The sequence below is a fragment of the Myiozetetes cayanensis genome, unplaced genomic scaffold, assembly GCF_022539395.1.
Source record: "Myiozetetes cayanensis isolate MyiCay16 unplaced genomic scaffold, myiCay2020 scf13, whole genome shotgun sequence".
Classification (NCBI taxonomy): domain Eukaryota; kingdom Metazoa; phylum Chordata; class Aves; order Passeriformes; family Tyrannidae; genus Myiozetetes; species Myiozetetes cayanensis.
The window spans coordinates 14154079-14170582 of NW_026086937.1; the positions used below are offsets into that span (position 1 = coordinate 14154079).

The 16504-nt window shown below is 52.9% G+C and overlaps 1 protein-coding gene across 1 annotated transcript in view; it reads right to left on the reverse strand.

The window, feature by feature from the left end:
• Positions 1-9605: 9605 nt before the first annotated feature.
• PDE6D (phosphodiesterase 6D) overlaps positions 9606-16504 on the reverse strand; it is a 34250-nt gene continuing 27351 nt past the window's right edge. The window contains exons 3-5 of the mRNA XM_050307874.1: positions 13441-13566; positions 12525-12630; positions 9606-10231 (exon numbers count right to left, since the gene is read on the reverse strand). Coding sequence (XP_050163831.1) covers positions 10150-10231; positions 12525-12630; positions 13441-13566 — 314 coding nt within the window. The 3' untranslated portion in view covers positions 9606-10149. The remainder of the gene's footprint in view (positions 10232-12524; positions 12631-13440; positions 13567-16504) is intronic.

Here is a 16504-nt window from a genome sequence, read left to right on the forward strand (position 1 = left end):
GGTCACTTACCCTGTGCTTCCACCGGTGGCAAATAAGCTCAAAATCTGGGTTCTTGTCCTTAATTATCCAACTAATTGTGCTGGCTGATAGCTTATCAGATTTACTGGGTGATGGGGAGCTCCCTGCAGGGCTGGGGGCAGGTTTGGTTATCCAGTGCTCCAGTGTTCCCCCATGGGATGTGACATCATGGGAGTGGCTGAGTGTCACCGTGCTGCTGGGTGGTGCTTTGTGGTGCAGTGCTGGGAGTTGTGTCCGTGCCCTCGCCACGGCTACCACAGGCACAGCTCCTGCAACCTCAAGTGGGACGGGATCCCATGGGATGGGCTCCAACGGTGCAAGATTCAAGCTGGTACTTGCAGATTTGCAAGACAAATTATTCAAATAAGTTTCTGCAGCTGAGTAGACGAGAGCTGGCTCCAAGAGTCACTGAAATGTGGGGACCCTGCACACACAGGAATAAGGCTCCGGTGAGGAGATTTTGGGGAAGCAGCGGCCCCACTGCCCCTACTGCAAAGCAAGACCTGCAGACCCCCAAAACCCAGGGGCATTGAATAGTAGGGTCCAGTTTGGTGTGGGGTGGGGTAAAACTGGAGGCTGCCTCTGGCCTTGCAGCTTGACAGGCTGATGATGGGTAGTGCATGGAGCAGCTGGGAGTGAGGAGAGGGCAGGTTGGAGGGGACCCTCAGCCCCACAGCTCCTGGTCCCCATCTGGCTGCTGTGAGCCCCCTGTGGTCAGTGGTGATGGATGGAGAGGGCAAATCCCAATCCCTCATTTCCATTTGCCCCAGGATTTCTGTGCCCAATTTCTACCAATTTCTACCCTCTTGCAGCTCAGCCCTCTCCTCAGACTCCCAAGGAGTCTGCCACCCTGTTCCCCCTGGATGTGCTCCCAAAGGGAGGGGTAGAGCTGCTCCCAGTGCTGGGGCTGAGACCGGGCCCAGCTCAGTGCATGGGGCACTGCAGGGTCCCTCCCCAGCCAATCCCTGCAGAGGCCACTGCCAGGCAGCCAATCCCACATTGCCACCTGTCCCTCCCTCCCTCCACCAATCAGAGTCAAGCAGTGTGCAGGCCCAGCCAATCACACACTGCCACCTGTTGCTACCCCACAGCCAACCACGTGCTGCCACTTGTCCGAGCTCACCAATCACAGCGCGATGGGCCCTGCTCCGAGCCAATCTTGAGCTGCTGCCTGCCGGCTGTCCCGGCCAATCAGGGGCGGCCACACTGTGCCGAGGGGTATAAAGGCCCCTCAGCGCTGAGCTGGGGTTGGGTGTCCTGGAGTGGAGCTCTTCGGAAGAGTCTCCTGCCTGCAGGCTCACAGGGGGGGTGCAGGCTGGGGTGTGGCGCTTTGTCTCATCTGGTGCCCGATGCCACAGAGGGCGTCTGGGTGGGTGAATCCAAAATGCTGCAAGAAATGCTCACCTGGATGATGTCTTGGGACAAGGGACCGGGAGCAGCAGGTCCCCCTCAGCAGGAGATGGCTTGCAGGAGTTGTGCCAGCTGAAGGCACCTCTGGGGATGTTGGGGAGGGTCTCCCTGCTGAGCCGGCCTTGTGCCAGCGGCTGCCCAGGGGGAGCCGGGGAGTCCCACCTGCCTCTGGTGTGCAGGAGTGGATCCAATCACTGCCTGGCAACCAGACCTGGCCCCTGTGGGGGCTGCTGCCATGGGACTGGAGGTGAAGAGCACGAGCCCTCGTGTGCCTTCAGGCACGGTGAGGTGCTGGGCCCTTACCCAGAAGAGCAGAAGAGCTGCCTGTGCTGCCCTTCACCTGCAGAGACCGTGCACTGTGAGGGATCCGAATCCCTCCTGGACTGCTGATCCTGCTGGCCCTGGAGGCCATGGAGGCAGATGGCTGAAGCTGCTCTGGGGTGTGCCAGCTGGCTGCTGGCCACTGAATATAGCCAAGGTAGCTCCCAGAAGTGACCATCAGGAGAGCTGCGGGGAGCCTCCTACGAGCCTGGAGGGACTTGGGCTGTGCCGATGTGCACTGGTGGCCTCTTTGGCCAAGAGCAGCCCTTCCCAAGGATTCTACTGTGTCTGGACCTCGGCTGGAGCCACCTGTGTGTGGCTGAACATCCAAGTGAACTGAAAGCAGCCTCGGCGTGGTTGGGGTGAAACACAGCACACCAGTGGAGCTGCTGCCAGGGGTCACAGCCAGGGAGACCAGTGGGGCTGAGCCCCCGCCCTGAGGACGACCGGACTGAGCCTGGACCAGCAGACCTGTCTCCAGTCCTGACCTGCCCATAGTGGGTTAGGACCTGTTGCATCAGCACAAGCTTGTCCTGCACCAGCTGTAGCTTTCAGTTGGCCTCATCCAAAACTTCTCGTTGCATCTTGACAACCTTCATGAAATTTGGAGCGCCTTAGGGGCTTGGTGAAGAACCTGCCTGTGGGGAATGCAGGTCTTGGACTGCACCTAGACACAGGCTGGGTTTACTGGTGCAGTGCCTGGGCAAACAATTGGCTTTATAGAGTCTGATGAGTGAAACTGCCCTCAGGCATGACTCCTCAGGATCACAAACACAGAAGCACTTTTGGGTGGTTGCTGTTGAAAATAGACAAGACAAACTGCTCCTCTGGCAGAGCAATTGCCACCTGGCTCAGGGTGCAATGTGTCCCAGGGGAGCAGACCCCTCGGGGTGGGCTACAGAAGCCCAGGGCCCTTGGCCAGTCTTGGCTCAAGCCACATAACAAATGGAGCAGGGACGTCAGTGAGCATGGGCTGAGAGCTGCCTGCTGTGGGCAGGAGAGCCCAGCCTAGGCTGAAGAGTAGATGTAAGATATCTAGTTCCTTGTTCTTGGCTGCCATGTCCCCCTTGGTGAGCCAGGGCAGGCCTGGTCCTGGGCCCTTGACTTGTCAGTCCCCAGCCCAGTGGAGGTCCCTGAGCTCTGAAACCCAGCTGGATGTTAATCCCTTCTACCAGGTCTGCTTGGGGCCACCACTCCGATCCTTCCCCACTGTGGGGTGGGAGCCTTGGAGAGGGAGCAGAGCTGGGGTCCCTGGGGCTCGTCCTGCACAGAGCCCCGTGCTGATGCTGCTCCACCTTGTCTGGCTGAGCTGATCCTCTCCAAAGACGAGCAGAGCAGGAGGAAGGGCTGTAAGGGACCCTCAGCTTTGCTTACCCCAGCAAGGGCTGTGGCTCCTGTTCACAGCTGGCTGGGGAGCCCAGGAGGGAGGGCTGGTGGACTCAGAGGCCACTTTGCGCTTGGCTGTGCTGCATGTGGCCCAGGGAGAGACCTGGGAGGAAGCATTGAGTGCTGTCCTTCAGAGCAGATGGCCTGGAGAGGCTCTTGCATTCCTTTTGTAAGAAAGCACAGAGCAAGGGGGGCAGCTGGGGGATGAGAAAGCTCAGCCCAGTTAGCCCTTGGAGTCTCCACAGGAATGGAGACATTGGGCTGTAAAATCCACAGGGATGGGATCTTTGCATCTGTCCATTCCTGCCCAGGAGGGAGGCCTGAAGGTGGGGGGCTGTGCCTCTCCTGAGTGCCAGCTGGGTGTTGGGTGGGGGTGTGGGTCCTCCAGCATGCTTTGGGCATGGGGGTGCCTTTGCTCTGGGGACATCTCACTGTGTTCCTCTCCTGTGCTACAGGCAGAACAGGCTCCTGCCCCTGCTCCTTCAGGGAGCTGGAAACCAGCACCCCTCTGTCAGGGCTCGGGGCAGGAGGTGTAAGTGCTGCAGCTTGTGCCCAAAGCTGGAGACCTGGCTGCTCAGTGACCCCTGGGCCACACTGAGGAGGACAACAGCCCACAGTGTGTGTAAAGCACCTGCTCCCTGGGCACTGCCGGACTCCAGATCCACAGGCAGAGAAGGGATGTGGCTCCAAATTGCCTGGCTGAAGTGGCAGAGAGTATGGTCCTGCATGGAGCTGGGGATCCTGCCCAGGGTTGCCTCTGCCACCAAATGAGGCCCCAAAGGCACACAAGGGCTCAGAGCAGCTGCCATGGGGTGCAACCCCTGCAGGGATGGGTGCAGAGCCAAACCCCAACAACTGCAGGGACTGCCTTCCTATCCTGGGGCAAACCTCCTCAGCCCTATTTATCCCCCCCCAAGGTAAGGATATACTGCCTTCCTGGGGACACCCCCCAGTGCAAAGTTCCATCCCTGGGATGGACTGTGGGACAAATGCAGCTCTGGGGTGATGTCCTGGGAGGTGAGCAGTGGGCAGGAGCAGGACCATGGGACTCCAGCGTGGGAAGGGATGAGCATGAGGCACCTGCCCCCAAACAGGCCCTGGAGCTGGTGCTCCCTGCACCCTGTGCTGCCCCATGAGGTGACCGTGGGGCCCTCCACAGAGCAGGCTGGTCCCCAGTGAAGGCTGGGAGCTGCGTTTGGCCACGGGAAGCCCCACTGGGCTGTTTGCCGTGGCCTTTGGCTCGAGGGACTTGTGCATCCCCAGTTTGGCAGGGGCAGGGTGGAAAGAAGGATGAAGGCAGGCAGGAGGCACGGGTTGGTGCCGGTGCCGTGGAGTTGCAGGGACACTTCACCCCGCGGCAGGAGCTCGCCGTGTGCCCGCCGGTGTCCCCGGGGGCTCGGGACTGGCGTGTTCGGCACAAGGGCCGCTCTTCCCTTGGGGTAGAGCTGGTGGCATGTCCCATCCCGGGTGACCCGCCAGCCTGCCTGGCATGGGGCCGGCCCTCGGTGGCCGAGGCGGTGACCACAACCAGCGCCCTCCCGCTCGCCACCCGCGCTGTGCAGCCCGCGCAGCCCAGGCACCAGCGCTGTCTTGCAGCACCATCTAGTGCTGCGGCATGGGGAAGCCCAGCACTCCCCCCGAGAGCCACGGCAGCACCGCGGGGACAGGCCATGGCTGTCCCCTGTCCCTGGGTCCTGCTGCCAAGGCCAACCTGCCAGGGAAGCCAGCCAGGCTGTTGGGGATGGGGATGAACAGGCGGCACAGCGTGGCTGCTGGCCTGGGGCAGCCGCAACTACCTCCCCCGTGCTCCTGCTCTGTGCCAGGGAATTTCCTGCAAGGATTCTGGGAAACAACAAGGGGTGCAGACGTTCCCAGTTTCTGAGCCAAATGTATCTGGCCTCAGCTGCTACTTTTACTACCTCCTCCCGTGAAAGTTGGGCCTCTGCCCTCTCCTTGGAATACTTTCACTTTTCCATCAGCCAGGTGACCCCACCTCTGTCCGTCCTTTGCCCTCTGGGTCATCACATCACTCTTGTGGTTTCTTCCTGCATTCCCAGCTGTTTCTTGGTGCCCATCTTCCATAGCTGGTGTGAGTGGGAGCCCTTCACACAATTTGTCACTGTCCCCCTTTGGCACACTCAGGGCAATGTCAGACCTTTCCAGCCTGGCTTTGGGGACACCAGGACACCAGCACCATTACACTGTCCTCTCCTTCCTTTGCTCTGTGTCCCCAGCTTGTCCCTTCTCAGCTTGTCATCCCTCCTGTGTGTCTGCCACACTCCCTGCCCCGCTGGGCACTGGGGTGCTGGGAGAGCAGGCAGGATTTTGGTATGGGGACGACAGTGCAAGCAGGACTTTGGAACAGAGCTGGATGCCATAAGAACTGAATGCTCTCCCAGGGGGGCCGTGGTGATGGCTGGTCCCACTCCCAGAGCACTGCTGTGGATGTGGGTGTCAGATGTGCAGTGGGGTGAGGCAGCTGCTGATCCCCAACAGGGATCACACCCAGGTCCTGTGGCACTGAGGAGCTGGTGGCCAGAGGCTCCCTAGGGCAGGAGGAACTGGGCACCTTGGACTGGAAAAGGGCCCTCTGAGTCCTGATTCTGCCTCAGCTGCCCTCCTGTCCTTGGGGGCAGCCCCAAAATCCCTTTGTCTGGGCAGTTCGTGTCCTGGTTGGTGCTCTGCCTGCACGGTCACGGTAATCGAGGGGTGGGATCTGTGCCCCACAAAAGAGGCGGACGGACTCAACTCCTCCCAGCCCTCCTGTGCTGCTGGGGGACAATGGAGCCGGGTGAGGCGGGGTGAGATGGTGCTGACCCTGCAGGCCGCCCGTGGCCGCCACGCTGTGCCCGCTGCCACGCTGTGCCCGCGCCCGCAGGAAGGTAAGAGTAGCAAAGCAGACACCGAACATAACGTGGCCCTGGGCTGTTTGTGCGCCTTTTGTTCTGCAGCACCTTTCATGAATCAGCTAATTAACCACGTTAGGACGGCTCTGATTCCCCGCCTGAGCTTTATTGGGCAGGGCAGATCTGGGGCACTGCCAGCGGGAGCCCCAGTCGGCTGTGCCAGGCGGTCGGGCAGCTGAGGGCTCCCACAGCAGCCGAGGTGGGTGGCACCCTGAAGGGGTGCTGGCCATGGGCACAGGGTGTGAGAGCCCTGTTCCACTCACCCTCATCGCAGGCAAGAGCCCCGTGCACTCGGGGGCAGGGTTCTGCCTTGCAGCTATGCCTGTGTTTCAGGGAACCTTATAGTGTGATGGACCCAAAACCGTGCAGAGAGCTCCCCCGAAGCCAAAAGGGGTTTGTGCATCACCCTCCTCCCTCACCTTTGCTCAGCAGCTGGGCCACACCCCAGCTTGGAGGGCTCCCAGATGAAGACGTGGCTGGAGGGTGGTGAAGATGCAGCTTTACCCCCAATCTCTCTGTGCCAGCATCTGGGCTGTGCGCAGCTCCCTCCGCTTCCTGGTGTGTCTCTGTGGCCTCTGCGTGCCCAGGTTCTGCAGTGCCGTCCTGCCCTCTCTGCCGGGTTTCCGCAGGCTGCCAGTGGGGCTCACAGCCCTCCCTCATGGGGCTGTCCGGCTGGCAGGGAGCAGCCTCTGAGCACGTTCCCTGCCCCGGAGCTCTCGCAGGAACAAATGCCCTGTGCGTGCCGGCGGCTGGAAGGCTCTGGTGCCTGCCATGGGAGCTGCCGAGGCCAGAACACCCCGGCTGTGAACAATGAGCCGGGGGAAGCCGCGGCTGCCGGCCGGGATTCAGCGGCTGCTGCCGAATCCGGCCGGTTCCTCTCCCGGCAGATGCCGACGGCTCCAGCAAGCGCCGGGAGGCAGCAGCTCCAGGTGAGCCAGGGGTTTTGTGAATGGCTGGGCTTTGGGCAAGGCCAAAAGGCTCCTCGTGGCCCAGCCAGGTCCTACCCCCAAAAATTGCCCCTCTCCCGCAGTATAGCCTTGTGCGGAGACCTGCATGTGGACCAAGCTGGAGGGAGTTTCCCTGCCAAGGCTGTGAACTTCCAGGTGGGAAATTTTTGGTAAATAAAAGGGGGAATCGCTGTGTTGGTCCCCGAGCCCACTTCACACCCTCAACCTTTGCACAGAGGGTGAGATGGGGCTGCTCTTGTGTCACAGCCAGAACCACCCCAGGGACAGGGATGGGTGGTGGCAGTGGTGACACCTGCACCCCTGACCTTCTGGTCTGCTCTTGTCCTTTCCAGCCCCACTTTTCCCTTTGCTGGCACATTTGCTGCCCCAGAGCCACGCTGCCCGTGTCTCCAGCTCCTTCTTCCAGGGCTCCCAAATCCTGTCAGCCCCACAGGGAGGGGACCCGCAGCTGCCTGGGCCAAGCACAGGCTCCTGTTCTGAGCACAGCAGGGCCCTTTACCTGGGTTTGGGTTGGGTCTGGTCAGACCCCACTGTCCCCCTGCCCTACCGGGGCCTTTCTGCCGGCTGGCTCCGGGCCCCTCCTCTGCCCTGGTCCTGCCGTTTGCTCCGCCGATTCTGCCACGGAGGCTGATCCCGGCACCGGGGGACACTGGGAGGGGCTGGTCCAGGACCAGGAGAGGGTGAGCTGCTCCCAGCTATTTCCCACGGAGCCACTGGAGGGCGGCAGTGACCCGCCGCAGAGGGCCCGCCAGCTCCAACTGGGCGAACTGGGCAAACTGGGGCAGATCGGGCAGGGGGGGCGCGGGCGGGCGGGAAGGGGCTCCGGAGGTCCCCCTGGGCCATCTCAGGGCCCGCGTCCCTCCAGGACCCTATCCTAGGTCTGCTTACCCCGTTGGCGGCGGCCTCTTAAAGCCCCGCGGAGCCTCCAGAGGCCCCGCAGGGAGGAGGTCCCGCAGGCGCCGGGGAGGTCAAGCGCGTGTGGGAGTTCCACGCTTGTTTCATGGAATAGTTTGGGTAGGAAGGGACCTTTAAAGGTCACCTGGTCCAACCTGCCTGCCTTGAGCGGGGACATCTCCAACCAGTGAGGTGCTGATAGGCCATCCACCACCCCTCTGGGCAACCTGTTCTAGTGTTTCATCACCCTCGTTGTAAAAAATGTCTACCTTATATCTAGCATAAACTGACCCTCCTTTAAAGCCGTTACCCCTTGTCCTATTGTTATGGGCCCTGCTAAAAAGTCTGTCCCCATCTTTCCTATGGGCCCCCTTCAAGTACTGGAAGGCTACAAAAAGGTCTCTCTGGGAGCCTCCTCCATCCAGACTGAACAATCCCAGCTCTCAGTTTGTCTTCACAGGAGAGCTGTTTCTCCCCTTGTGATCCTTTTTATGGCCTCCTCTGGACCCCCCCTCCAATAGGGCCAGAATCATCTCCCTTGACTTGCTGGTCCCCATGCTTTGGATACAACAGGCCCTTAGAAGAAAAGGCACCCAGGGTAGACTCAGTCCCTCTGGGAACATCTTTGTTCTGGGTCCTGGTTGTGGCTAGGCTTGGCAGAGGAGGCGCCTGCTCCCTGTCTCTGCTGGAATCTCACCTGTGGGTCTACAGTGTCTGCCCCAGAACACACAGAGGCAACTGCTCTCAACCTCAACCTTTTTAATTTTTTCTATTTGGATACCTTTTTTCCCTCCTCTGACTGAGGTACCACCCTTACGGGGTGTCATTCATGCTGGGTGCAGTTTCTGCTGATGTCTTTGAAGGTTGGCCCAGGATGGCTCAAGCTGCTGCCAAGACTCTGCCCTGTGAGTGCCACAGGCTGAGATCCATCAGTGAGGTCTCATGAGAAAGCTGCTACAGTGGCTAATGAGAATTAACACTGCAACTTCAATCCCCCTAAAATATATTTACACTGTATCCCTCCCAACTACACCCCTGGGGCTGAATCCAGGAACTGAAATGATGCCTTTGATTTCACTGTGACTCTCCTGAGAAACTCAAGCCCAGCCACAGGACAGGCTGACCAAGGTGTTAAGGGATCATACAACTTTCTGGATGTTTAGGAGCAGAAGCTGGAGATGCCCCTTCCCACGATGCCTATGGGCTAGAGCTGGTTACAAATGACAGAGGAAAGCAGGGCAGCAGGGCTGGAGGAATCTGTCACAACAAAACTGCTGCCCTGTGTCATCAAAGCCTCACACAGTGGGGTTGTTGGTGTTGTCAACTGCAGCCCGAGCAGAGCTCCAGGGAGCTCAGCCCAGCACGGGACTGACGCTGCTGAGCTCAGGGGAACACAGGTTTTCCAGAGGGCTTTGAGTGTCCCCAGGCACTTCAAACAGCTTGAACAGTGTGTGGTGATGCTTGAAAACTGGTGACAAAGGGACAAAATGCCATGAGATGGGGGGGAGGCCAAGGAGAAGCCTTGGTCAGAGCAGTCAGGGCACCTTTCCAATGTGGCCAGCTGGAGGAAGAGAAATTTAACCAGGATATAGGGGCTATGGAAGAGGCAGGGCTGTGGAAAGCCCTGTGCTGCTGGCTTGATGGGAGCTTGTGCCTGCTGAGAAGCGTTTTTGTAACATAAAGGAAAACACAGAACTAACATTTCTTCCCTTCTTTGGATGGTAGGAATGTTTTAATTGAGAAATTTCTTTTAATTACATTAGGTGATATCACAGTCTATTTTACAAGTTCAGGGTAAGAGGATGTGTGGACCAGTTACACAGAAATCCAGCAAAAGGATAAAAACCTACAACATGAGAAAAATGAAAAGGTTAACTTAATCCCAAAAGAAAAGCATTGAGAGTTTGGTGTGAGTGGAAATGGGAGATTATACCAGGGTCCAGAAAAGTAGAAAGGATGAGACTAACATAATTTACAGTATTGGTTCTGCATGACCATCGTTTGCCCGTGTTCAGAGACAGCCTCTCTTCCCCAGGGCATCTCTGAGCAGATGGCCCCATCTCTGAGGGTTTGGTCTGGTCTTGTCAGAGGAGAAAGCAAAATAACTGATGGGCAAAGGTCACAACCCACGTTGAGCTGGTCCCCAGGGTCACCGCCTACGGGAGTGTCTTCCACTGGATAGTCGGGGGGTTCTGCACCAAGAACTGCATGGAGGAAAACTAAAACAGCTCCAAAAAGCCCCATCTCAAACGTAGAAAAGTCTCACTCTGGAAGTGCTTACGAGAAGATCGTCATCATAGAATTTGGTTTCTATAATAACATTACCACTGTGGGAGGAAAGCAGGAGAAAGGAGAGGCGTTAGAAGGACACACGGACAGCGGACAATGACGGCTCCTCTCCACATTCCCACAAGCCTGGGCGCAAACCTTACCCACCTCACAACAGCGCAGCGAGCACCGTGTGCTGGGTCAGCCACGACTGAAGGATCTCCCAAGCACATTCCTATGGGGAATGCTCCCTCCATCCATCCCTCCCTTGTTACCCCCTCTCTGGGCACAGTACTGCTCAGGCTGCAGAGTGCTCAGACAGCAAACTCCTGTTCACTCCTATTGCTAAAAATAAACTAGCAGTCCCAGCACCTTCAGGCCCCTCTCTCCTGTAGGAATTGTGAAAACCAATGGGAATTCTTTTTTTATTCCCCATCTCTGTCCTCTAGTGCTGAGAAAGCTACATCACCCAATTTAACATGTCATTTCCCTCAAGAAGTCCTTAAATACAAATGTGCAAGCATATTTTATACAAACTGCAGTGGAAATGTGGATTTGGGTGTGAAAGAAGCTCTGAGGATTTAACTTGCTCACTTTGGAGGTTTTGGTAGACAAAAGTAAGAACTTCTGAGACCATTTTACAACACCAAAGCAGCAGCTCCATCTCCACTGTAGCTCTTGGTGTAACACTGGGAAAACTGCACCTGGTGAGTGTAAGGGTTTTGCTGTGATATGGATTGTGCTGGAACTCAAATGTCAGGGAATGTTCTCAATCTGATAGTCAGTCATCCTGGGAACTCTTGGTGCAGTGCCTTGATTAGCACCAAGTATCACATCTCCATTGTCTCCTGCTATGGGAACACCGAGACAAACACGAGGTCTTTGGGAATACCAGAAAGTGAGGGGCTCTCCAAGTCTTGGCAACTGAAAAGGGCTGATTTCTTAGGGCTGCAAATCTCCCTTTGGATTTCTTTGGGCTGGAGGTTCCAGTGAAAAGCCTTAAAAATGACTTTAGGACACCTCCATGAATAGAAGAGAGATCATGGCTGTCCACTACGAGTGGATATACTTCAGGGAAAGAATGGGACATGGGAAAATCCTCAAGGTCACTTGAGAACTAGACTCTCTTGATTCCCAGTCCTGAGGATGCCTTGATTTCCTGAGATGATCAAAACCAACTTGTCAGATGTCCTTGTTTCTTTACTCTGATTCCTAAATCTGGCTCCTCTTGTACTGACAGCCACCAGCTCTGGGAGCTGAGGTGTGCAGCACCTCTGAGGTTCTGAGTAGGCTGTGCCAGGAGCACTATTGGAACACTGATGCTCCCCCGAGTCCACCCTCTCTTTGGAACGTGCTGGGAGTGGAAATCAGTGATGGTAGTTCCCATCCTGGTGCCTTCTCTATGCGACTGGCTTTCTTCCAGACAGGGAGCCAGAGGGAAAATGCTGGAGAGGGAGGTCTTCCAGAGGACACAGTGACCTTGCAGTAAGCCTGCTGCTCCCTGTCTGCCTCTTGTTGGCAGCGGGATTCCCAAACCCTTCTGTCTCTGCTGGCAGTGTGCTCCCTGTGTGCCTGCCAGCACCCATCTACCACTGCACGAGGGTGGTTACCCTTTTCCATCATCCCAGCCAGGCTGGAGCCTTGCTGCCCACACTCAGGGCAATGCCCAGCCTGTGTTCCTGTGACACATCTGAGGGATCGCTGACCTGCTCAGGAGTCCATGTGCAAACAGCAGCCTGGAGTAGACCCTCCTGAGGAAGGTGTGTGAATCTTACTACAGGTGCCTGTAAAATGGCTGTTTCCTAACTGTTAAGGGTGTTTTAGCCCCAGATACAATTCTGTGTGACTAAATGCATGATGTATAAGCCAGTGCTAAAGACACAGAGCTCAGCAAAATGGTACAGTGATGGAACAAATACTAGAGGAGCTACTACAGGTGATATATTGCATGAACAAAACCGTCTTGGACAAGAGTCAGTGATCAATAGCTGACTTGAAAATGGCCCAGACATCTGCTGGGTTATTTTTAACCCTGGATCTAAGGAGTATTAAGCTGTAAAACATTTTTTAATCCTTTAACGGTTCACCTTTCAAAAAAATTAAGCAACTCTAATAAAGGATCAGTTCCACTTTCTCCAAACCTTTACTGCTATATTAATGCAAATTGGACCTATGGGAAGGAAGGTAATGAGGTTGGCTTAGCCCCTTTTATCTCACAGCAACTAACAGCAGTGAGGTGATTTAGAGTTGGTAGCAGTTCCCTCTCCTCGTTCCCACCGTGGCCCCCCAGGAAATGCCACACACTGCTTTTGCTTTGCCTGCCCTCAGACTGTGCAAGGCCAAGGCACTCACGTTAAAACGTTAGCTGGCATCATCTGTGATTCAGGTGCTGCCTCTATCAAGGACTGCCAAGTGTTTGTGGAGTTAGGAATCACAAAACCAAATTCAAAGAACCATTCTGCAAAGTAAAAAGAAAATCCAGAGGCATTTGAGAGACGGTAAAATCCACAAATGGTCCTTTTGCTTTTCACCCCGACAGGCTGGGGAACTCCCTAAACTGTCCCGCTGTGCTGCCAACATTTTACATTTAAATTCCTTTGTACAGTTTAAGCTGCACTGAACCCTGCCCTCCTTTTAGAGCAGATACTCCCTTTCTAGAATAGCTGATGGTACTGATTAGGTTACACCACTTCCTTAGCATTCAGTGGAAGTTTCATCACACCTAAATGGGAACAGGGAAACCACACTCCTCCCCCTGCAGACATCCCCCGGATCCAGTTGAGATTAAGTGTGCAACTGGTTGCCCAGAAGACACAGAGCTCAGTGTTTTATCTGCCCCTCCTCCAGCCCAGATTAAGAGTGAGTGGGGTCAGATGTGGAGTCAGATGTGGAGTCACAGGCAAAAGGTGGTGGCACTGCTGTAGCCCAGGTAAACCAGAGGCTCCAGCCTGGCAGTGGCCAGCACTCTGAGGAAGAGGCAGGAATTCCAGTAATAAGGGATTCTGAAATAACCTGTTTCTTTGCCTCAGGCAGCCTGTGGTGGATTTATGCCCTCAGGCATGATTACCCAGCTTTTTTGCTTACATAACAAAGTGTTAACACACTTATGAAATGCAGTCCCTAATACTGTGGCCCATTAGTCTGACAAGATGAGCGCTTCAGTCTACTCTGAAAAATTAAAATCACCATGTCCAACCCATTTTATTTTCTCTAATCCCCACCACACTGGGTCAGTCCCTGTGCTGCAGCACACAGAGCACATCCATACCTTCTAGACACTGCCCTTTGAAATAAACTTTTTGTTCCAGTCGGAATTTTTCCATTTGTTCTGCTGAGGAAAAGTTTAACTCCCGAGACACTGCTTTGCATTTCAGGATTTTTTTAGGAACTCGAGCTGCGAAACAGATAAAGAAGCATTAATTGGACACAATAAAGCAAACCCAGCTGCTGCAGGTACTATTATTCTGTAGTTTGAAATAATGATTAGTGCTAGTACAAGATCACAGCAGCAGGAGAAATGCAACCACAAAGGACTTTGTTTTCACATTTGCGAGAGTGAAATCCAAGATGCAAATAGGTTAAGTACCTTGCCCAGAGCCAGGAATTAAACTTGTGACAGAACCAGGGATACAACACTGATCTCTCGGTCTCCTGGTTCAATTCTTTGTTACCAAACCCCATAATTTTTCAAGTTGAAATACGAGATGCAACTCCAATTTTTACTTTAGGAAGTGTGTTGAAGATCACAGGCAGCCAAGGGGCTGCTTAGCACACCAAGCCTGTGAGCCCCTCTCACTTCTCCTTCCCTTTCACACTGTGCATCCCCAGCGAGCCACAAACGGGTGTTTCTCAGCCCAGCAGCACTTCCTGAGCCACCTCAGAGCTCTGGGAAGTTGTCCTGCAGAAGTGCACAAACTGCCTGTTCCTGACACAGGCTGTAAAGCTGGCACCACACTGGAGAGTTTAAGAGAGCAATTTGGCAATCCAGGTTTCTGGGACCTTGCAGTGGGTGAGACACCAAGAGGCAACTGTACCTCGTAGATATTTCACAAAATTATTTTCTTTTAGAGGTGGAGGAGTAAGAGGAGGGACAGTTTGGGAGCACTGATTAATATGCTGAAAGGTCCTAATCAGGAGAATATGGTGGAGAGTCAATATAGTAAAAACCTCCAAAGCCCGTGGTATTTCAGTGGTGTGATTGTGCATAATCCTTCCTGCATATTAGAGCATGTTTCATGTAAATTTATTAGAAATAAAGAGGGGAGGGAATACAGCTGGCATGTGCTTTATGAGCCAAACTGTTCCGAAATGGAAAGCATATCAAAACATCCATGAACAGAGAGCAGGCTGGTGTTTAATGAAAGGAAGAGTCTACCAAACCCCAGGCAAATCCACCACCTAACTAGAACAGTTTAATGGAGTAGGACCTTGATATGAAACCAATCTCAAGAGCTGGAGGGTTAGGGAATATAAGGCAGCATCCTATCCCATGGAGAAGTACACAGCCCACAGCTGGTTAGAAAAAAAAAAAAAGATAAAAGAGGAAATTAAAAGTATAAGGGAAGAGTGTTAAATGTAAAAAGCTCTCTAATTATTTTTAGGGTTCTTTTTTTCAGCATAGAAATCTGCGTGGCACCATCCTTTACTCACAAGTACAGACTACAGTCTGTTATGATAAATGTCCTTTTGCAGTTAAGTGTAAAATGGCTCGTTAAAACTATTCTGCAATTTAGTAATTACATTTCTTTCATCCCCAAGACAGATTGCCAAGCGTGTTTGCTTTAATATTGTAAAACTACAAAATAAAGGATTACTTCTAATACAAGTAGGACTGTGTAGTCTTTAAATATCTAAGAGATCTTAATTTATATTTATACCATCAAGCAGAAAATTTTAATTGAAATTATTTATTTAAAACTCATTTTACTTTTATTTCTCCTTTTTTCTATCAAAAAGATAGAAAAGAAAGAAGTTTGATTCTCATCAGTTAGGTCCATTTTAAGACATGCTGGAATGCAGGTAAGCAGAGACTTAACCCTAAATTTACCATTTCTTTTTGTTAACTTGAGGATATACCATACCTGCACCTTTATTTAAGCACTTACATAGCTAACATACATTTAGTCAGATGCTTTATGCTGATTTGATTAGAAGGGGATAAATGACACATTTCTTATTTACCAAGTCATTTTGGGTCCAACTGCATTTAGTTAGAAACTGAAATTAAATTAAAATATCCATATCATTATGTTTTCATATAGTTTAATAAAGCTACCTTAAATATTGAGACATAAGAAAGCCAGCTATCTTAGCCAAACTGATTTTACATTTCAGATTACAACTTCGCTTAAACAATGAAAGGACTATTTGTATTTCATGAATGAAAGCTGGCTGTGGTGACTGGGATCAACACAGGATTCTGTAAGTACTACACCTCAGCAGCTTACTCCAAGATTTGTTTGCATATTGGAAGAAACTAAACTTCACAGATTTGCATCTCCCAAATTGCCTCCCCGTTTTGAATGCCCTGTCACTGAACTGAGTTGACGGGAAAAGCTCCTGCTGTCAAAAGCTGGTTTAGATGATTAATTCCAGTTTCAGGTGCTCAGGTAGTGATTTTCACTCCTTAAGGCAGTTTAATGTTAAGGCATCAGCAGCAATCCAATACCACATTAATATTGTTTTTATTTCATCTAAGTGGTAATAGTAAGTTAAGGCAGTAATACAGTATCATGATTTGAAACTTAAGAGTTCATTTTATAAAGAAATCTGTACTTAAATCAAATAGAAGTCATGCTTAAAAAGCAAATAGAAGTTCTATTTAAAGGAAATATATTTTATTCACTCTGCTATATATTTGGTTTTTTGTTTGCTATGTCTAGACTGTGATTTGCCCTGATCAGCCACAGAAGAACATACACACACACAAGTCCTATATAATGACTTTAAGACACATATGGCCTTCATTTTAAAACAATTATTCTGACTGCCCTCACTGCTTCTGTTGCAGGACTGTATCAGAACTGCATTTCCCCACACCTTTTAACTCAGTCAATTATCCCCCTTTGCTGGATGCCTCTCCCCTTTCTCAGCCTATGTACTGAACATAACCTATCCACCTCAGCTTTCTTTTCTTGCTAAGCCATACAAGAATGGCTTCTTTCCTCTATTCTCCAAAGGAAGACCATCCTCCTATCCATAATCTTTTCAGTGGTTTCTCTTAATAGCTCTCCTCTGCATCTGTTACAGTTTGCAGTCATCCATCTTCTAGATGAATGAGTGAACTGCACACCAGATAAGGTATTAACAATTCCTTGTACAATGGGCATTAA